The sequence below is a fragment of the Colletotrichum acutatum genome (assembly GCF_030867785.1).
Source record: "Colletotrichum acutatum strain CBS 112980 chromosome Unknown BDZ83scaffold_50, whole genome shotgun sequence".
NCBI classification, from domain to species: Eukaryota; Fungi; Ascomycota; class Sordariomycetes; order Glomerellales; family Glomerellaceae; genus Colletotrichum; species Colletotrichum acutatum.
In genome coordinates this window covers 170,325-190,582 of record NW_026849044.1, presented here as the reverse complement: position 1 = coordinate 190,582, position 20,258 = coordinate 170,325, and the positions used below count along the sequence as shown (strand labels likewise).

At 53.7% G+C, this 20,258-nt stretch overlaps 7 protein-coding genes across 7 annotated transcripts; 4 read left to right on the top strand and 3 right to left on the bottom strand.

Annotated features, from left to right (window-relative positions):
- Nucleotides 1-792: 792 nt before the first annotated feature.
- Nucleotides 793-2,747, top strand: BDZ83DRAFT_752499 (uncharacterized protein; the record flags this gene model as incomplete). Its single annotated transcript, XM_060514211.1, has 2 exons — nucleotides 793-2,377; nucleotides 2,440-2,747. 2 exons carry the CDS (start codon nucleotides 793-795, stop codon nucleotides 2,745-2,747), a joined length of 1,893 nt encoding a protein of 630 aa, XP_060364656.1.
- A 1,905-nt stretch (nucleotides 2,748-4,652) lies between these two features.
- BDZ83DRAFT_731042 (uncharacterized protein) lies at nucleotides 4,653-5,247 on the bottom strand (the record flags this gene model as incomplete). Its single annotated transcript, XM_060512860.1, has 2 exons — nucleotides 4,653-5,007; nucleotides 5,072-5,247. The coding sequence occupies 2 exons, from the start codon at nucleotides 5,245-5,247 to the stop codon at nucleotides 4,653-4,655; spliced, it is 531 nt and encodes a 176-aa protein (XP_060364655.1).
- A 464-nt stretch (nucleotides 5,248-5,711) lies between these two features.
- BDZ83DRAFT_347927 (uncharacterized protein) lies at nucleotides 5,712-6,262 on the top strand. The gene has a single exon (XM_060502499.1). The coding sequence runs from the start codon at nucleotides 5,837-5,839 to the stop codon at nucleotides 6,110-6,112; it is 276 nt and encodes a 91-aa protein (XP_060364654.1). The 5' UTR covers nucleotides 5,712-5,836; the 3' UTR covers nucleotides 6,113-6,262.
- Nucleotides 6,263-9,187: 2,925 nt separating this feature from the next.
- BDZ83DRAFT_752498 (beta-glucosidase) lies at nucleotides 9,188-10,562 on the top strand (the record flags this gene model as incomplete). The annotated part of the gene is made up of 2 exons (XM_060514210.1): nucleotides 9,188-10,456; nucleotides 10,515-10,562. 2 exons carry the CDS (start codon nucleotides 9,188-9,190, stop codon nucleotides 10,560-10,562), a joined length of 1,317 nt encoding a protein of 438 aa, XP_060364653.1.
- Nucleotides 10,563-13,296: 2,734 nt separating this feature from the next.
- BDZ83DRAFT_578251 (major facilitator superfamily transporter) lies at nucleotides 13,297-15,093 on the top strand (the record flags this gene model as incomplete). The annotated part of the gene is made up of 2 exons (XM_060505104.1): nucleotides 13,297-13,501; nucleotides 13,610-15,093. The coding sequence occupies 2 exons, from the start codon at nucleotides 13,297-13,299 to the stop codon at nucleotides 15,091-15,093; spliced, it is 1,689 nt and encodes a 562-aa protein (XP_060364652.1).
- A 136-nt stretch (nucleotides 15,094-15,229) lies between these two features.
- BDZ83DRAFT_347845 (glycoside hydrolase superfamily) lies at nucleotides 15,230-16,582 on the bottom strand. The gene is made up of 2 exons (XM_060502498.1): nucleotides 16,174-16,582; nucleotides 15,230-16,097 (listed from the first exon to the last, which is right to left on the bottom strand). The coding sequence occupies exons 1-2, from the start codon at nucleotides 16,417-16,419 to the stop codon at nucleotides 15,366-15,368; spliced, it is 978 nt and encodes a 325-aa protein (XP_060364651.1). The 5' UTR covers nucleotides 16,420-16,582; the 3' UTR covers nucleotides 15,230-15,365.
- Nucleotides 16,583-17,365: 783 nt separating this feature from the next.
- Nucleotides 17,366-19,629, bottom strand: BDZ83DRAFT_622523 (histone deacetylase). The gene is given in 3 exon segments (XM_060508337.1): nucleotides 17,366-17,927; nucleotides 17,942-19,247; nucleotides 19,257-19,629. Coding segments are annotated over 3 exon segments (1,461 nt in total). The 5' UTR covers nucleotides 19,284-19,629; the 3' UTR covers nucleotides 17,366-17,799.
- Between the last annotated feature and the right edge of the window lie 629 nt (nucleotides 19,630-20,258).

The window sequence follows — 20,258 nt, the reverse complement described above, 5'->3', positions numbered from 1 at the left end:
ACGCAACCGAGAACGAACCGCCTTTCCGTGCGCCTGCGGGCAGCGAGCGGCTTGCCTGACCCTCCATGTCCTGGTTGGTCACCTCAGGCAGGAGGAGAGAGAGGCATGTAAGTAGGTAGGTACCTACCTCGTCTCACGAAAGCTTACCTAAGCTCCGCAGGCAGGCAGGTACGGAGTACGGATACCTCTGTCGTTCCTCACCTCAGGTGGTAAGGAAGGCAGGTAGCGTGTGCGGCCGCCCCAGTGTGTGTCCGTACGTCCCGCACCCGCCGCCCGCCGTCTGTTGTGGCAGAAACCGCAAGCCCCAACTCGCCCTCATTCGCAGACGCCGTCACACCTCTCTCACTCAACTTTCTGACCATTTGCCTTACTCTATCTTGCTGCACCCGCCCTCCACCCTTCCCTTTTCCTCCAGCTTCTGCCACACTTGGAATTCAGTTCTCTTTTCCCTCTTCTTCAACATCACTGCCGACAGCCAGATTTCCACCCCGCCACTGGTTTTGCGCGCGTAACAAATTCAATTTACAACGAATTACTCGCCATCGAGACCGGCTTGCGTCAGCCATTATTCAATCCCGCCCAACTCGGTTCCGCCACATTCCACCGCGACTCGTCCGCTCGTCCCGTCAAATTCGGGGTCGTCCACGAACAAGAACCGCCACGTGTGGCTGAACGATTCGAAGCTCCTATGAATCGTCGTTGACCATCAACAACCTCGACGACGCGGTCGCATCGGAGCTTTCTTTTCCAATTCAAACCCTCCAATTAATCGCTTGATGCTTTCACCCGCTCATGGCCTCGGATAACGGTCCCATTGCGACCGAAGCCCCCCTCCTGGCAGCGACGACGCCGGTCGCATCAGACACTTTCGCGCTTGGGGGAGATCCTGCTCGCACCAAGTCGCTCAAGAGGGCGCGCGAGTCTACTCCTACTTCGCCCACGTCTGTTGTCGACCCTATCGTCGAAGGCGCCGTTCCTCCTATCCCTCCCTCTATCGACTATCCCTCCCCCACGAAGTCCGCTCGTTTTGGTTTGGCATCGTCAAGACGCTCACCGACACCATTGACAGCCGCCGCGGCGCTCGAGGCTCTCGAAGAGGAACGCAAACGCGAACAGCGCCTAAATCCACCCGCCTCAAGCGACAATCCAGGCCATTCGGTGCTTTCCGTACTGGCTGGTAGTGTTGCCGCCATGAGTCGACCCGACGAAGCACCCCAAGCTCCAACAGCTGCCATGGAGGTCACCAACAAGGCGCCAGAGCCGGTGTCAATCCCCCAAGTTAGCAATGCGCCCGCAGAACCCGCAGAGATCAGCCCTCAAAGCGCAGCGAGCGCAGCTAGTATCGCAGGCGCTTTAGTAACGGCCAGCCCAGGCCCAATGGAAGTTGATCCCAAGTTGAGCGAACAACCTCAACAGCCACAGCATCAGCCCCAGCCGCCGCACCCAGCCCCGGTTCACGATGACAAGAATACGCCCGGATCACTTTCATATCCGGGTTCGCTCCAAGCCGCCGCCATGATGCCCGCACCACCGGCGCGCGGCATGAGCTTTCCCATGCCGTCGCCCGGCCATGATTCTCCCACTCAATCCGGCAAGAAGCACAAGTGCCCGTTTTGCGAGACGGAGTTCACGCGTCACCACAATCTCAAGAGCCATCTGCTCACTCACAGCCAGGAAAAGCCGTACATATGTCAAGAGTGTAACATGCGCTTCCGACGCCTTCATGATTTGAAGCGGCATAGCAAATTACACACGGGCGAGAAACCCCATATATGTCCCAAGTGCGACCGAAAGTTTGCTCGGGGCGACGCACTTGCTCGGCACAGCAAGGGTGCGGGTGGTTGTGCGGGCCGCCGCTCTAGCATGGGCAGTTTCGACCAGACCGATGACTTGGACGGGCCGAGTATGCATGATGGCGATGATTCAATGGCTGGCATAGTGTATGCCAACGAAGAAGACTTGACGGAAGAGGAGAGGCGTCTGAGCCTGCCGAGCATCAAGGCGCAGCATATCGCAGGTGGACCGGGTAGCATCGATGGATATAGCGCTCATTCACGTACATACCCACCAGCAGGTCCACGACCAGGAACCGGCGGGCTCTACCCGCCCAACGTCGACCGCGGCACAGCAAGCTCGACCACGTCTCCAAGCATGCCCAACAGCATTGCTGGCGCTCACACGCCGAATACGAGCGTGTCTTCTGTGCCCGTAAGTGGCGCTTCTGTCTACTCACAAAGTGGCATGACGGAGAGCCCGAAGCCATTGAGCCCCGGGCACGATACAAACAGCATTGCGAGACAACGTTCGCCAAGTCTGACGCAACAGTTCCAGCAGCACCAGTATGGCCGCAGGCCTTCTGACAGGAACACTTCACCAGGTGAGTTGTACTTTTTGAAACTTGCGCTTGTAATTCGATGATATGCTGATACTGTCCCGTAGCCTTTGTTGCTCCGGCATCACAAACGGGCGCGGCTCCGGCAGGGGCCGCCCATGCTCGTGGTTCAAGCGGAACGCAGCCAGGAAGTGGGGCCGAGAACGGCGGCAACATGTTCGCCACGGACCCGGGCGTCTGGGCGTACATCCAGAGTCTCGAAGACAAGGTCAAACAGCTGTCAGATAAGGTCACGGCTTTTGAAAAGGCAGAGAGCGCGAAGCAGGCGCAAATTGGACTGCTCACGAGCGAAGTCACGGGACTCAAGAAACAACTGGAGGCCCGCGGTGACGAAGCGACGGAGGTCAAAGTATAATGCAGCACACGCAGGTACAAACGACGACATGTTCTTCAGCCGTCGGCGCAACCTATCACCTATGTAACAACGACGAAATGTTTCTGGTGGGGAGCGGGCAAGAGAATACCTCATGCAGCGGCAGCAGGAGGACAAATTGGCGTTTTTCACACTCATTGTCGGCGTCTTGATTTCTCATCTCTCGTTTATCACACCCAAGTTTCTGCCTCTCTGACCCATCAGTTAGCAGGACGACCCGTTTCGTCCCGGGGGAAGGCGTTTTATTCAGGGCACTGGTAGATGTGCACGGTGGACCTCGATATGAACAAAAGTTTTGAGTTGGTCCGTCGTTGGAGAATGGGGCCGAGTCTATGACCCATGTCCCAGGATTTCTCGCGATGGATTTTTCCTTCTTCATTTGGTAGTTTCCCCCCACGAGGATCCTGACTTAATCGGCTTTTCCCTCTTATGTATTATAGCGGTCGTTGCAGAAAGTCTAGCCTCAAGGCTCTAGGTCTTCCTTGAGGAGACAGAATATCGGAATTTCAATGCCTTTTAGACATCAGGTCCGTTCAATCCTTGGGTGCCAAAGACGATTTGGAACGAGTTGACTCTGCCAACGCCAATCGACTCAAGCCAAGTTGTTTTCATTGGCATCTTCAGTCCCGGTGCTCAACTTGCGTTATCCGAGCCAAACGATAACAATCAATCTCGATCATCCTTAGGCTATAGCATCACCTGCTTTGCGACAAAGTCGTTGCAACTTGCGAGGGCCTATTTGCAAGGGATACTCGACTCACGATTGCGTTTCAATATGACACCGATGACAACCCGGGTGGACACACATTGCTGCTTCCCTTTTTGGTTCAGATATAAGCAGGTATGTAGGCACTGACGAGATGAGAGGTAATGAGAAGTCATGTAACCAAGGCAAGACGAGCCAAGCGAAAGTACTGAAGGTGCCATGTGCCTCGCTGTGGATGTACGTGAAGCAGAGCCATAAAAAGAAGCTTGCGAGCTTCAAGTCAAGAGAGAGGGAGGGATGAACAATTTTGTTGCTCTTTGACCATCTTGAACACAGCGCGCAAAACCTTCTCGCCAAGCATACCGCAGAGACACTATTAGGAAAAAAGATACATACGGATACTCAAGGGATGACCGTCAGCTGTGAAGGGGTGGGAAAGGGAGGGGGAAAAGAGACAACCGCTTCCCCCCCGCGCCCTGGATCGTGATAATCAAGAATCGCAGAGCCTAACCCCTCTTCTTGAGCACTCTGGGAATGGAAGAGGTTGCATACGACCAGGCATGGGTTCTTGTCCAAAGAATCCCGTCGATACGGTACGCACTTGCGCTGGGCTCAACGGTTGCGCCATGGCGGCAGCCATTGCTACACAATCAATCAACATCCAACGCCGGCTGCCGCCGCCGCCGACCAAGTGTCGCCGGTAGTCGTTGGAATGCTCGCCCATCCATAACAAAAATTTGTCAACAATGGCCCAGCCGGTGGTCAAAATAGTGAGACAAGAAAAGTTAGCCTGTTCGGGATGCCTTGGTGACCGACCGACCGATCGTCTACGCTATGCCCACGTCGTATTTGCTAGGAAACACGAGTCGTGCTGCGGCTGGGTTGCCGTCGAGCTTGTCAGGTTTTGAGTACATCTTGCGACGCGATGGAAAGGGCGCAAAAGCTTGCACCAGGAAGAAACGAGACGAGAGCGATATGCGATTAATGGCGCCTTGCCTCGACAGCTGTCGTCAGTCAAGAGGCATAACTTCAACCAGCAAATGAGTTAAATAATCCAAGTGCCGCAATAAGCCGTTCCTGTGCCTGACAATCAATCGCCCCCTGTTTCTGGCCAATGTCTCTGGTCAAAACAACGGCGGTCCCGTCCCGCGAGGCTCTAGAAGCCGTGAAATGGGCGTGGGCTAGAGCGAAGAGCAGCACTTGACCATGGGGTGGATCACCAAACCAACGTCGAGTCTGGAATGCATAGTCAGATAGCGTGTTTTTGTAATACATGTGCAAAGCAAGCGGATGAGTCTCGTGGGTGAGTTGGAGTTGTTTTGATCAGAGTCGCGTCGTTCTGCTGGTATGGAACGGACGCCCGCCAGGAATCTCTCGTCCTGGAAGCTGGCGCCATGACAGATTTCTTTGATGTTGCGGATGAGGACCTCGCTGACGTTCAAGATCACGAATTCCAAAGTACGAGGTTTGGTGGGTAACTTTCCACTGACGCGAGTTCGAGCACCAATTGAGTGACTTTCACTCGAGTTTATCGTACTATTTCGGCGTGAAGTGGGGGACTATTAATCGAACAAGATTATCGTCGATGCCGACCACTTACGCAAGCCCCAGGTACGGATAACCCACGGCACTCTCGAGCCGATGAGGGGGAGGGTCTTTCGTGCAACAGCCAGCAGGGCTCGTGATATGAATCTCCTCGTAAATGGCCATTCGGTTTGGGTCCTTGAGAGAAGGGCTTCTCCCTGTACCTCTCGTGAAGGACGATAAAGCGTACATGCCTGGACCCAGAAGGCTGTCGATGTTTCAACGTTTCAGGTGGGAAGGTGGTGGCTACGCGGCCATTGTTTTTCGCTCTAGCGCAGATCGATCGTAACTTCCGAAATTGTGGTGTGGATTTGTGGACGTCATGGCCGAAATGAGACGAAGGAAATGGCACGGCCCAGCAGGTCAATGTTCATAGCCTGTAGGAATATCTGTACGGAGTACGAATACCTCGTAGGTGGTGTGAGTGACCAGAGGCCTGACGCCTTTGAACTTTTGAAGGGTCGTGATTGAGCGAGCACGCGCTGTATCCGTCCCTAGGTAGCTATGATCAAAGCTTGGTTGGATCTCCATGTTTTTATTATCCCTCCGTCTTGGCAACCGCAGTAGTCGCAGGTGATGGATATTTGTAAGTAGTGTCGGGCGAAGTACGAGCGTTCGTCGTTGCTAATTAGCGACCGGTGGATAATGGACGATGTGCAACGCTATTGAAGCCATTGGCGTGGATCGCGACGAGTTAGCTCTTTGTCGTTGATCTTTCGGCCCATAGTTTTGTTGTTGAGAAAATAGTTAGGTACGGCCCCCTTGGATACCTGGGGAGGAGATGAGCCACAGCCCGACAAGAAGCCGAAATTTCTCGATTCTCCATTTATTTGTTCTAGCGGAAGCCTGCAAGATAATGGCATCTGGCACTTTGGCCGTCGTGATTGTAAATAAGATTTGGTTGCTAGAGAGATTTGCTACATCCTCACAAAGAAGCCAACGTAGCACCGGCGGTGGGGGGCTAACTGAGTGGGTGCATCGCGCATTTCAGGCGGAATTCTGTAGCGAAGCTTCGTGTACATTAGTCTTTGGTAGACCGATGATAGATTCTTCATGAGACGTCTTGGACTGAAGGTTGGCTTTTCCCGCTCAGGATACCTAGCTATGCATCAGCCGGTCAAGGATTCTCCAGATTTCAGATGACATGGACATGTACTCCGTACGTGCGCAAGAAAGGTTCATCGCGAATCTATTCTCGACCCTTGACCAGTGGCGCTTGCTGGACTCCAGAATTCAAAGCTCTTCCTACTCCTCGACTGCGTATCTGTACCGGAAATCCAACAGACAATAGGGGTAACTAAGGTTGCAATAACCTTCGTCACCCGCCATCCGTGATCCATCTCTACGGCGATTGTCCATGGTAACCGTGCAACGTCGCTTACAGCCGAATCTCGTATGGGCGCGTGATGTCAACCATAGTAGCGCACGGTGGCTGCAGCACGGTACTAAGGGCAGCCGAAATCAACAATGGACGGTTGGACTCTGGAGACTGGCTTTTGAAGTCTGGAGAGAACCCAAGCAAAAGGGGAACCATGGTTCAATGGGAAAAGGCTAGTTGATGGTGCCGAATGTCATCCCCATTCCCACTTCAGCGAATTGAGATGTGAGGTGACGACGACGACAGCCGAGGGCTACGACGACGATAGCGACGAATCGATAGAAACAAAGGGGACCAATCGACCAGCCTGGCGAGTGGAAATAACGTCGTCGACATTTTCGGAAAAGGCGCTTGACAGACGGTTAATTGCCTCGCAGTGTCGAAATTGAGCAAAGCTGCCAAAAGCCAGCCCATGGTTAGTGGGCGCAGGAATTGGTTTACCTACGCATGGTTCTTTAATTGTGCCAAGGCAATCTGATTCGACTGGGTGAGGGCCAGAGTCGTCGACCAAGACCAAGAGGGAAAATCGAGCCGTCAATTGACACGGCGACAGGTTGCCTGTGTTGTATCAAGGACAGGGTTCTGACCAGGATAGTATGCGTAGTGTCTTTGTAGGAATAATTCATTCGACTGTCGCATGCAATGGCAGCGGTGATCGTCATTCGGCCGACCGGGCTTGTCGAGTTAGAGCTGGGGTGACCACGAATATTTCCGCAGCGCTGCATGTTTGTCTGGGGATGATATGATCCATTCGTCCAATTGTGCAGCGAGAATATGGATACAGAGGCCGATCCAGAGAGAAAAAAGGGGGAGAAGGAAAATGCGGACAAGGCGGTGGCTTGACACGCAACGGCTATGGTTGGCGGTAATGGCTTGTTTCGCCAGTTGGTTTGTCTCGCATTAGATCCCGTCGTATATGTGCGCTGCGGTTGTTTCCTACAAGTACCGTCAGTTATGTTTCTGATGTTGCTTCTTTTTCTGCCCAGAAGCATTGCATGGACGCATGATGGGACGAACTGTTCTTGCCTGAGGCGAGCAGAAAAAGAAGGATGCCAATTAAGAATTGATGGGACGACAGCTGTGTGGAAGACAAAAGGCGACGTCGCGGCGGGAGCGTCAAGCAGTGTGACCGGGACGTCCCTGAAAGGGCCTCGTGGGAGAGTGTCACAGCCCGATTGATTTTTTGTGTGTTTTTTGGGCGCAGTGCTAGGATGAAGGCACAAAGTACGAGCGCATCCATGAATATTTGCCGTCTACTTGGACAAGTTGGCCCCATGGATGATGAAAATGGCAAATGAAGGCAATATGCTTCCCATGCCTTGGACCCGGATTTCCATCCATTACCAGCTGCTTTTTGGGTCTTTTGGCCAGGAAGGAACCCAAGATGGAGGAAGGGGGCCACGCCTGTTGGCTGCAGACGTCTTCCACTTTCCTCGTACGACACAATGCAGACATGCCAAAAAGAGGGGGATTTGCGCCTTCTGGATCCGCCGTGCGCATGTCCATGTGTCCCCCGGCTTCGCATGCAGCACCTTGTGGTCCTCTGTCCCTCTCTGTTCCTCCAGAGTCCACTGAAGTTGGTCGTGGGCTCGTGACTGGGATCCTTGGGAAGGAATTATGGGATCCCGCGGGCAAGTGCGAAGCAGCGAGTTCAAGATGGAAGGAGCAATCAGCCAAGCACCCAATGGAAGTACAGTATCCGTACCTTGCCTTTCTGTGTACGGAGTAATAACAGCAATTGAACGCGAAGCGATAGCGCAGGTCAAGGCCCAGGTCCAGGTCCAGGTCCAGGTTCAGGTCAGGGCCCGGTCTGGGTGCTTGTGAATGTCAACGTAAAAATAAATGGATCCAACGAACCACTAATTCTAATTTGCCGCTAGTCCCATCCAGGCAGATAACCCCCTTTCCTTCCCCTTCTGGGGCAGATGCACCGCTTTGCTGCGAGGTACGGCGGGTGCCCTCGTAAGCGTGTGTCTGTACCTGCAGCCCGCGGGCGGGATCGTCTGGCCTTGTTTCTGATAATAGCGCCTGGGTGTGGTCTTGGGCAGGCTTGGGGGGCCCTGGGTGTAGTCTTGGAGGCCCGGGTGGCTTGTACGTCTTGTACCTGGCGTACCTGGCGTACCTGCCGCGCCTGGTCTTCCTAATTTCCCAAGGGATCCACGACATGGCCTCTTTACCCTGTTTTCCTCCACTTCACCCTCTCCTTCTCCCTCTTCTCAGTTTCTCCTGGTCATCGAGCTCTTCATTCTCGTTCACCGCGTTGATTCCCAACTAGAGAGTTCGCTCTCACTTACACTCTTTTGAATCCGAATCAGCCAACACTCGTTATCCTGTAATCACCTAGTACGGTTTTCTCCGTTTCGATCACTATCAACACCGACAAGACACGCCATACATCGAAACGATTCTCGATTCTGACTGCACTACTCGCGAGAAAAGGGTGAGTGAGTGGTTCTCACGGGGGAAAACGCCTCCCAATTGGGGGTCTACACGAAAGCGATTCAGGGCAAAACGCGCAACACGGCATCGCAAGAGGAAACACCACCTTGCGCGCGGCATTGAAAGCGATGAACAAAATAGCAACTGCATCGTTGATGTTGTAGTTGTTATTTTTGCAATTTTCAAGCTCATTCATTGCCTGCTGATGCAGCGTCTCACCGCCCCCCTATGAAGCGCCTTTTGTGTACCCTCCAAAGCAGTTGAGGTTCAAGTTGCGCTAATACGTACTCTAGAATATCAACATCAATCGACAATATGAGGTCCATCATCAACCTCGCCATCGCGGCATCCCTCGCCGCCGGTGTTGTTGCTCAACCCCACAACCACCGTCACCGCCACGTCAAGAGGGACACCGCTCTCGATCAGCGCGACGTTGTCGTCGTGTACGAGTCTGGCCCGACCGTGGTCGCCTACGAACTAGGAGGAAAGCCTATTAGTGAAGAGGAGGCCAAGAAGGGCATCGCCGATGGCCTGTTCGTTGTCGTTGGCGAGACTACCCCGTCCTCGACCCCTCTGCCGTCGGCCTCAACCTCCAAGGCCCCTGTGGCTTCCACTTCTAAGGACGCTCAGTTCTTCGAGGCCAAGGTTGCGAAGTCTTCCACCTCGTCCACCCCGACGCCTACCCCGACCCCGACTCCTACCCCGACCCCGACCCCGACGCCTTCCTCCACCTCTACCCAGGCGCCCGCTTCCACCAAGGCCTCGAGCGGAGGCTCCAGCAGCTCCGGAGGCAAGGGCCTGACCGCCGAGTTCCCTAGCGGCACCATTCCCTGCTCCCATTTCCCCTCCGACTACGGTCCCGTTCCCGTCGAGTATCTCGGCACTAACGGCTGGACGGGTATCCAGAGAACCCCCAACTACAGCGTCGGTGACGCCGCTATCTCCTTCATCGAGACTGCCGTTGCCTCTGATGGCGGCTGCTCCAAGAACTCCTTCTGCTCCTACGCTTGCCCCGTTGGCTACCAGAAGACCCAATGGCCCACCGCTCAGGGCTCGACCAAGCAGTCTATTGGTGGACTTTACTGCAACGCCGATGGCTACCTCGAGCTCTCCCGCCCTACCAAGAAGACCCTCTGCGAAGAGGGAGCCGGCGGCGTCTTCCTTCAGAACGACCTCGACGACATCTCCTGCGTCTGCCGTACCGACTACCCCGGTACCGAGTCCATGGTCATCGCTACTGTTCCCCAGCCTGGCCAGCAATTGCCTCTCACCAACCCCAACTCCGCCGACTACTACGTCTGGAACGACAGCCCTACCACCGCCCAGTACTACGTCAACAAGCTTGGCTACGCTGTCGAGGATGCCTGCGTCTGGAAGAGCTCCAAGGATCCTCTTGGAGCTGGTAACTGGGCTCCCGTCAACATTGGTGTTGGCAAGAGCACCGACGGCAACACCTACATCTCCATCTTCAACAACGCACCAACATCGACCGCCAAGCTCGATTTCAACATTGAAATCACCGGCGCTAACAGCAAGTGTGCGCTTGTTGACGGCTCCTACACCGGAGGTGGCACTGGCTGTACTGTAAGTTTACCTACTTTGGCGCATGGACGTCGTCCCTTGACTAACACGCAATTCCCAGACGGCCATTTCCGGCAGCGCAAAGGCCATCATCAGATTCTACAAGTGAAGAGCCCATGACCAGTAGTTACCTGGCGTGGATGTTTTTGCTTTTGTTTCTCGTGAATACCTCTAGAGTATCGACGGATCGGCACGACACGTCCGCTTACGATCTTTGATGGCCTTTTTCTAATTTGTGTGCATAATTTTCATGCTGTGGAGACGTTTGGAGAGGAAAAGTTGGAGCGATGGATAGAGGACGTGGTCAACAGCCTAAGGGCGCAACTGGAATTACCCCGGAATCACGACAAGCCGAGACAGTCATCTCCTTTCTATCGGCGAATTCGGCCCATGTCAACTCGAGCCACGACCTGCGACGATGCCTTACGATTACCTTCATGAGGTGTTTTCTTTCGCGGTTGGGTGCCGACGTTTTGCCGCAAAACAAAGTACAACAGGAAACATTTAGTAGGGGGTTAGAGATGGTGGATACTCGACTCGGGTAGTTTGCATAAGAATGGATGGGAAGATTTGGGGAAGGGCAGAGTTTGAACGGCAGCCCTCGCCGGCACATTGTCACCATGACGCATCGTTTTCTTTGTCTATCACTGTTTGCCTTACTACCGTGCCTGTATTGATTTCGCGGGTGGTCTCATGACGAGCGTAGCCCGCGGGCGTTGGGGGTACCCTTATAGCCGCTTCGTGTATTGCCGACGCAACGTTAGTTTTTAATTTTACTGCTCACGACTATCCTACTTTGCCCTCGCCAACCAAGGTTGGTTGGTTTAGCATCCGTAAGAGCCAAAGTCATTAGGATGGATCTCATGGCGAAGTTGGGCCTCGGGGCACAGGGGCAGACGTCGGCGGACAGGCAGACCTCACATCCGCCGCTGCCCTCTTCTCCGACGCCGTTCCGGCTAGAGGCCGTCAGACGGGGGTTGCCCTCACCGCATGCGGTTAGATGACAATCGTGGGCATACCGTCTACAGGCCGCCGCAGTGGTAGAAGCAGATCGTTAGACAGGGATTTTGAAGTCTTTACCAAGCCACGATAGGTTCTATGGTCCCAACTCGAAGCACATCGACGATTGTATCAAAGAACATTTGCTTCATGCTTGTACGATTGATGTAGAATGTTGAAAGGTGCGACTTTTCAATTCATCTTCTTTAGCCGGCCTTACCGCTGACTTTGGCACCGTTGCTTACTGAGTTCGATTGGGTTAGAGGGTGATGCGGAGATGGTGTCGACAGAGGTGGCTAAGTCGTCTTATTATGTAAATTGGCGCTGATTTGGGATTTACGACGAATACCATCTCCGACTAGCAAGAGTCACTTGCATCCAGTCCTTGTGTTCATTCCTCTGTCGTTAACTTGCCGCATGCTGGGTAGGCAGTAGGTAGGGAGGTATTTGGCAAACCAAAGAATTATGTATGAAGGGCCAAGAGGATTTTCTTCCGTTTTCATCTACGCCCTTTTGTGAACCTTTTCTACCCTTTTTTTTTTTTTTATTGCAACGGCATGCGTTGGCTGAACTTGGTTTTCAACGGGTCTTATAGACATCAATTACAATCAGCTTAAGCTTCAGGTGACAGCTCGCATACAAAATTGCCCATCAAATCTGACATGATCCATCGTGTGGGGTGGCTTCTTTAATGATTAACCCCATTCCGTCGCTCCCATTCCCCGAGCGGCCGGGCCCATGCGGTTCGGTTCACGGCGGCAGATCGGGGACGGTATGTGGTGCCCACCGGAGAAGGAGGGCCACATGACGGTTCAATTCCTTCATCCAATTTCCATTCTCTCCTCTATGCATGCGGTCGTCTTTGGTGGAAACAGCGTAACAACGGCTGTGCAAGACTTCCAGACCGAGGCAGTTAGGAGGAGGCAAAGGGCCTTTTCTACGACGTTATTCTTTTACATATTGTCTACTCTGCCCCCGCTTCCCTTGCCTTGCCGTGCTTGCCCATGATGCCTTACTCCAAAAAAGCATTGGGTCTTTCTCTGTGAACCAAGCCCAACTGCATCCCATTCATCCGCGTGTCCTGCCCGAATTCTTCAATTTGCAACCTCGAACCCCTCCTTCCGCCCAATCGGCGTTTCCCCGCATCGCCACCTGATCACTCGTCTGTTGGAGATTTTCGCTACTTTAACCTCGACACCCTTCCTACATTTCCTTCGAGCATAATTTAAATCTTCAAATATCCTTACCTTGTCGATATCTTTGCTCGCTGTTTCGTCTTCACGATATTCTCCTATAGTACCCTAGTTCCAATCCACGGGGAACGACTGTGAGAGTGCTGCCGTTCCTTCCATAACTCTGGGGTTGTCGTCAATCCATCATTGTATGGTGTGCCCCGCGATTCCGGCTGAATGGGGGGAAACACCAAAGACTACTACACTCACTACACTACACTACGTCAGAAAATTTCTGCAGGACATGCAGCAAAGCCTTGGTTCTCGATCCGACAGATAAAGAGTCTTATCTCGACTGAAAAGTCTGAAAAATTCCGCTCTGCAGTGGTATCTTGTTCTATCCTACCTTGCCTTACCCCATTCGATCGAGTCTCGCCAACCTCTCTGCCTATCGACGGATTGTCATTGGCGAACCGGAGCTCACTGGGCTAGCTATCTCAAGCTCGGCTCCACCTCTTGACCTCAGCTCGACTTCCTCGTCGAACCCATTTCTTGGCGGCTGTTTTCTTTAACAGTTGCTCGTTGATATTTTTATTGGCCACTGGCTCTCGTTCTCATTTTACTCACTGGCAACTCACTCACGAAGAAACATCGACAAACTGCTCAGCCACCATGTCTTTGAGCCGTGTGGCCTCGGTGGAAACTTTCCAATTCCTCCCCCAAGCCCAGGGATCGAGACGAGGCAGCGATGCCTCGAGTATAAGGGCGGGACGTCTCACGTTCAACCCTCTTCCTGACGAATGGGACCCAGCAGCGAGCAAGCCTGATACCGTGCTTGCCGTTGGCGCTTTTGAAGTTCCGCAATGGAAAAGAATTCGTACGTCGCTCGTCTCACCAATAAGCCCGTTACCTGCCGTCAAATAAGTGCCTGGCGTCGTGATACCAGGTACCTTCCCACGGAACATGTACTGATCATTTCCCGTAGTCCAAGTCGCCATCGCCGTAATCTACTGCCTCTTTGCAGCGGGTATCGCCTTTGGCTTTGCGGCATTGAAGCCGGTGCTCAAACGAGAGGGTGCTTACAGCGATGTCTGTTCCACCGACGAGTCCAATTCAACTTCCGACGATACGTGTGTTGAGATTCACCTCAATCTCATGTTTACCGTGGCAGCAGTCGGTACCAACATCGCCGCTTTGCCCGTCGGCGCCCTGCTCGACCACGCCGGTCCGCGTGTCTGTGGACTTGTCGGCAGTGTCTTCTTGATCATCGGATCAATTCTGATGGCCTATGCCAAGACACTCCCTTTTGATGGTTTTCTCATTGGATATCTGTGTCTTGCGCTGGGCGGCCCATTCACTTACATCTCGTCCTTCCAACTGTCCAATGCGTTCCCGAAGCACTCGGGCTTCATTCTCGCACTCATGACTGGGGCTTTTGACGCCTCTAGCGCCTTGTTCCTGGTCTACCGCCTCATCTTCCAAGCATCCGAGGGTACATTTGGCCATGAGAAGTTTTTCAAAGTGTACCTGATCGTTCCGGTCTTCATTATTGTCGCCCAATTCGCGTTGATGCCCAAGCAGTCATACAAGACAGTGGGAGAGCTGGTCGAGTTGCAAGAGGAGACCGCGGCCGCGAACGAATCAGACCCGGACCCGTACGACGACCAGATTGACGAGAATACGGCTCTTCTGCGCGAGGAGCGCCGACACCGCGAGTCTGTCGTTGCCGATGTAGAGCAGTTGCTGGGCACTCAAAAGGTAGACAAGCAGATCCGCCAGGAGAACAAGAACGAGATTTCGGGCGTCTGGGGCGTGATGCATAACCGCTCAGCCCTGCGCCAGATCGCCTCGCCTTGGTTCATCCTCATCTGCCTCTTCACCGTCATCCAGATGCTCCGCATCAACTACTTTGTCGCCACCATCCGGGCGCAGTATGAAGTCATCTTTGGCGACGTGGGCAAGGCCATCGAGATCAACAACTTTTTCGACGTCGCCCTCCCCGTGGGCGGCATCCTCTCCATCCCCTTTATCGGCGTCCTCCTCGACCACACCAGCACCGTCACCGTCCTGACGGCGCTCGTCACCATCGCCACCACCATTGGCGTGCTGGGCGTCCTCGACAACATGGGCGCGGCTTACATCCAGGTCTGCCTGTTTGTGCTCTACCGCCCCTTTTACTACACCGCCGTGTCCGACTACAGCGCCAAGGTGTTTGGCTTTGAGACGTTTGGCACCGTGTACGGCACCATTATCTGCCTGTCGGGCCTCTTCAACTTTTTGCAGTCCGGGCTGGACGTCCTGTTCCACCAGACGTTTGGCGGCGATCCCGTGCCCGTCAACGTCATTCTGCTCTCGGCCGGCCTCGCCGTCGGTATTGCGCTGGTCGGGTACGTGGCGCTGAAGGCGAGGGGGTTGAAGCGTAAAATGTTGGAGCAGGAGGCCGAGGCGTCTGTTCAATTTCACAACTAGGGTCTGTCGAGGGAGGGGCTTTCCCTAAGATTCACTACGGCTTTCTGGTATGACTTCCTGCGTTGGTTGTTTGCTTCTGTGTCATGGCCTGTACGGAGTTGCGGAATCTTTCGTCCTTTGATCTGTATGAAATATTGTTACCAGCATGTACATGTTCTACTGGATATAAGCTATAAGTACAAGAATCGAAGTCATGTCCATAGTAGTCCTTCATAGCAGCCACTCATTCCAGGGCCCTTCGGTGAACATCTCTCACATGATCTCCCCCCGTTTTACTCCTCATCATCCCCCTCATCGACAGTAGGCGTCTCAAACCTACCTCCCGTAAGCCCCAACCCGCAAAACTGGCCCCATCCATCAACCTGCTCGCTCGCGTGCTTCAGCACCTCGCTGAACCCCTCGTTGCCATTCTTATTGACGCAAAAGTAGTTGTAATCAACTTGGCTGATCGAATCGTCGTCCCGCACGCTCGTGGGGTACTCGATCTGGAAAACGGGCTTACCCGCCGCGATGTACGGCTGGAAATCCGCGCAAAACGGCTCCACCTCGTCCGACGTCCTCGTACCCAGACACGTCTCGAGCACCGCGAAATCCGCCACGGACGCGAGCTGCGGCGCAATCGTCGGCGCATTCTTCTGCCCCAGGAGGAGCTTTCTTCCAGAACCGGCCGTGCTGTCGAGCGTGTGCGCGTGGGCCGCCAGCGTGGAGATGTATGTGGCGTAATCGGACGGTTGGAGGTTGAACCCCGTCGGGTCGTCGCCGTCTTCGGCCCAGGCGTCAATGTTGTCCGGGTCGACGGCGTCGCAGCCGATGGAGGCGGCGCGCTCGAGGCGGGCCTTCATAAGGGTCACGACGCGGGCGTCTTTGATGTTGAGGTAGCGCTCGTCCGTGTAGGGCGGGTTCAGGGGCGAGCCGATGACGGCGGAGGGGAAGGAGTCGAGGTCTTCGTCCCAGTCTTGGAGGGCGCCGCCGTTGAAGTAGCACATGACAATTTTTCCCGCCGACTTTTTTTTGGTGCATGTTAGCATGTCTTTGTGGTGGCTCATACTGAGTCTAAGGTCAGTAGGCATATCGTCTCACCTTGAGAGTGGGAATGATATTAGGGTAGTCAACGGCGTGCTGCAGGTCAATGTCCCAGACGTCGGCGTTGGCGGGGACGATGTCGGCCGTGCTCCCGGCCAAGATGGGGTGATGGAGGACAATCTGGAAGCTGACGCCGGGCTTCCACTTGCTATAGTCCACGGCGCGGGGCGCGAGCGGCGCGGCGAGGGCGAGGATGCCGGCCGGGGCTCCGGCCAGGAGGGCGAGTTGTCGTGACGAGACCATTTTTTTTGGTTGTCCGATGTGAGGGGGTTGAGGGATCAAGCGTGGGAGTCTTGATTTGACGCGTTCCTACGGGTACCTTAGCAAGCTCTTTCTATCTACCAAGGGAAGGAAGTGCAAAGGTTATTATATACATTTCAAATCTGACTTATATGAGGGTCCGGGGGCGGGAATCCCAGTGCGAAGCGGGACAAAGTCGATATAAAGTGGCCTCTCTCCCTCCAGGCAACTAGTTGAAAGGATGCAGGGCCAAGGGAGCGTGGCATCGACGAGCGAAACCGTCGGTACGAACAACCCAAATACAGCAAAGGACGACGTGCTTTGCGTCAATTAAGCACCAGTGAGGAAGCCGATTGGCGCGATCCCGGGCTCCTCGCATATTGAAAGAGCGAAGAAGACAGATACTTCTTGGCCTTGATCTAAATGCTGACCGGTAGCCATAATATTGGTCCAGATGGGGGTGTAAGACAGCAAAGACGGCTCATGGGTTGAGGGTGACATCGTCCCGTATTTCACTTTTTCTAGTCGTCTGGTGTCGAGGTAAGGTAGAAATCGATCCCATTTCTTTCCTTGATGGTAATCTGAAGAAACGTTTTCTAACCAAAATTTGTTTGCAAACGTGCAATGCAGAAGAACGCAAACTTGAACCCCAAAAACATTTCCTCCTCCACGATGACCACTCAACCACCTTCATCCCCTTTTCTCTCTACCTACTTTCCCAAAAGAACGTTCCGTCGGGGTTGTCGTCGCATGATTGAGAATCTTGAAATGGGGATTAAGCTTAAGGGTGCTCATCATACTGTTGCTTCCCATTGGACAATTGGTCAACGTGCCCGGCTTGGATCTAGCCAAAGTTGGACGTAGCGGCCGAGATGCGTCCTGATCCGAGGCCCCGCTATCTAGGCAGCCGCACAATGTCGAATGAGAGACGAGCGGGTTGCTCAGGTTGGTTCCATTATTCTATATTGCAACGCACGATGGGTTACCACAATACCAAGTTTGTCCTGATCGTTGATGTAGGATGGTTCTTCCAAGCTGGAGAGTTTCCTTCATTGTGTCCGGTTCACACATGAGCGGCCCCCTTGGGGATCGTGTTTACAGATGACATGTTCTGATGCAGCGGTAATGGCTTGGTCTTTTCAAGGACAAATACGGGACTCAATTGGTACTCGTTTGATGCTTCCTAGTAGTGAGGTACCGGAGGAGTAGCTCAGAACCAACCTTACGACTGTCCTTCTTCACCATTTCCTTCGCAAAGTTCCCGACTGGCCCGCTCTGACGTTGACGTTGCCAAGTACTAGACCTTGAAATCATTCCTACACCCTAAACGCCGCCTGGTATCCACGTACTCCCATGTTGCGATGGCATGCCACTATGTCCTCATCAATACTCCATGGCTTGTCCAACCGCCTCTTCTCGTTGTTTCCTCACTGCGTCGTTCTCAGCCTCTCGCTGTTCTTTGAGTGCTGCTTCGACGTCGTCTCTTAGACCACCCAGGTCTGGGGGATAGTCTGGTATTGTACACTCGGAGCTGCTTGCACGAATCTCAGCTGTTCTGTCACATGCTGCAATACTTCATCGAGTTTCTTTCGTGTGTTGCGGTTGACGCGCGGCTCCCCGAGAATTTGTTCCAGTGTTGGGAACAGCTCCTCATACCTAAATTGGTCTCTCCAAGGAGCGTGTGTCGGAATAATGGGATCAATCTTGTCCTGGCAGCCGATGGCGATGCTGGTCTCGAAGGCCCAGGCGCGGGCAACATTGCGGGGAGTGTACCCGCCGCCACCAAAGAGAATCATGGGCACTCCGAATGATTTGCAGAACTCGACGCAAGCGCCGTGGCCTTGGACTTGAAGATTGAAACGTCCAAGGCGATCTCCGGCGAGAGAGTCGGCACCACACTGCAGCGCAATAGCGCTAGGTCGGAACTTCTCCATGCATTTGCCAATGACGTTCTCAAAAAGCCACTTGTACTGGTCGTCAGTGACGCCATCGTTCAGAGGAACGTTGATGGCATGGTGGGCGCCTGGGTTATGCTCGTTCTTAGGACCATTATCGTCCAGTCCGCCGGTACCAGGGAAGAAGTTGAGAGGGTCGTATTTGTGAAATGATACCGTCATAACGCGGTCGGTGGAATAGAATGCTTCTTCAACACCATCTCCGTGATGCACATCAATGTCGATGTAAAGGACACGAGGATAGCACCGTAGTAGCTGCAGAATGGCTAGGACGATGTCGTTGATGTAGCAAAATCCAGACGCCTCGGCCTTTTTCGCGTGATGCAAGCCGCCTCCCCATGATACGGCAATGTCGGACTGGTTGGAACATATCTTGCGCGCAGCATCGAGAGATCCACCTGCTGACATGGAACAATAGTCGTAGAGGCCTTCGAACAGAGGACAGTCGGAGCCGCCCAGATTAAACTTAAGATCGGGGTTAGCGTTCTCAACGTCCCTAGGAACAGGCTCGGGCAGGACGGTGCCCAGGAAGTCTAAATAGTCGTCCGAGTGGAAATCGTTGAGCTCCTCGTATGTGGCAGCGCGGGCGATGTAGTTGTCCATGGCGAAGGACATGCCGTAAGAATAAATGAGACTCTTGGAGAGCGTAAGTCTCCAGGGTTTCATAGGATGAGTCTGGCCGAAGTGGTGCTTCTCCATTTCGGGATTGCAATGGAAAGAGACATTGTAGCCTTTTGGTCGTGTGATGCCAGACTCCTCAGCTATCCGCTTGCATTTGGCAAAGTACTTTGCATTGTCAAGCTCACTAGCTTGGCCGAGAGGCTCGTATTCCTCAACGATGTCGTCCTTGTCGGTCCTGTGAGGTAAGTAATTCGGCTTGGGGACGCGAAATCGGTACGCGTCTGTGTCCATGATGGCAAGCGACGGGTTTCCCGCCGGAGCGGCCGGGATGAAGCTCACGATGAGTCTCGATTGTTGTCGAAAGTGAATGGTGGGGTCCTTGGCTGGCCGATTGAAATGAGTTTTACTCAGCAATGGTGGAACAGATGGCTGGTAATGCTGGTTGAGTCAGAGTTGGTCGCAAGGGGCAAATCGTGGCGTTTTTCGATATTTGTTGCCGTCCTACTGAGTTGGGGTGCAATTGGTGGTATCTGCGTCAATTTCCAAAGCTGTCCGTGAGGTTGTTGGTTGGTGATTCGGCGTCGATTCGTGATGTATTTGCGAGGTTTCGTTGGAGCGCTGGCTTCATAATTGGATAGTACTTTCATGTGGCAGGCGACGGGGGACTCAGAAAGCTGGTACCTCAGGTGGGCCCCTGCTAAGGTAAAGCAAGGTTTCCTTCCATTGGAAAGACCAGCCACCTTGGGCGCATTTGGGGACGCTTTCCCCAGAAGGGTTGAGACACACCAGCCTCACTGTGGCTTGACCTTCTGGTATCTGCAAGAAGTCTCGAGAAACCCTGTCCACCCCAAACCCACCTTTCAGTACCTTACGCTCCGCGAATGCAAACCTTCCCTCATAAGTTGTTCTATACAGTCACATCCTCTCATGGATACCTTATGAGGAACAAGTTCATGCGAAGTTGGTTTCTTGAGGCTGTAATTCTCCTCGAACAAATCCAAAGATACTCGAGAGGTACCTGCGACTCTGCGAGAGACATGGAAATTGGACCCAATCAAATGCCTCCTGATCCAGTATCCGAAAGGTGCCCAATCAAATCCAAATGACTCAAGGTCCGCCTGAGCACATGGGCCTGCAGCCTGAACGCACCGTGGCACCTCCAGTAGCATAGAAACCGGAGGCTAAAACTCCCGTCTCCGCTCAGCTCGTCTCGCAGTCAGTGGACGGTGCCATGACCAGCTGGACCCTCGCAAACTTGTCCACCCA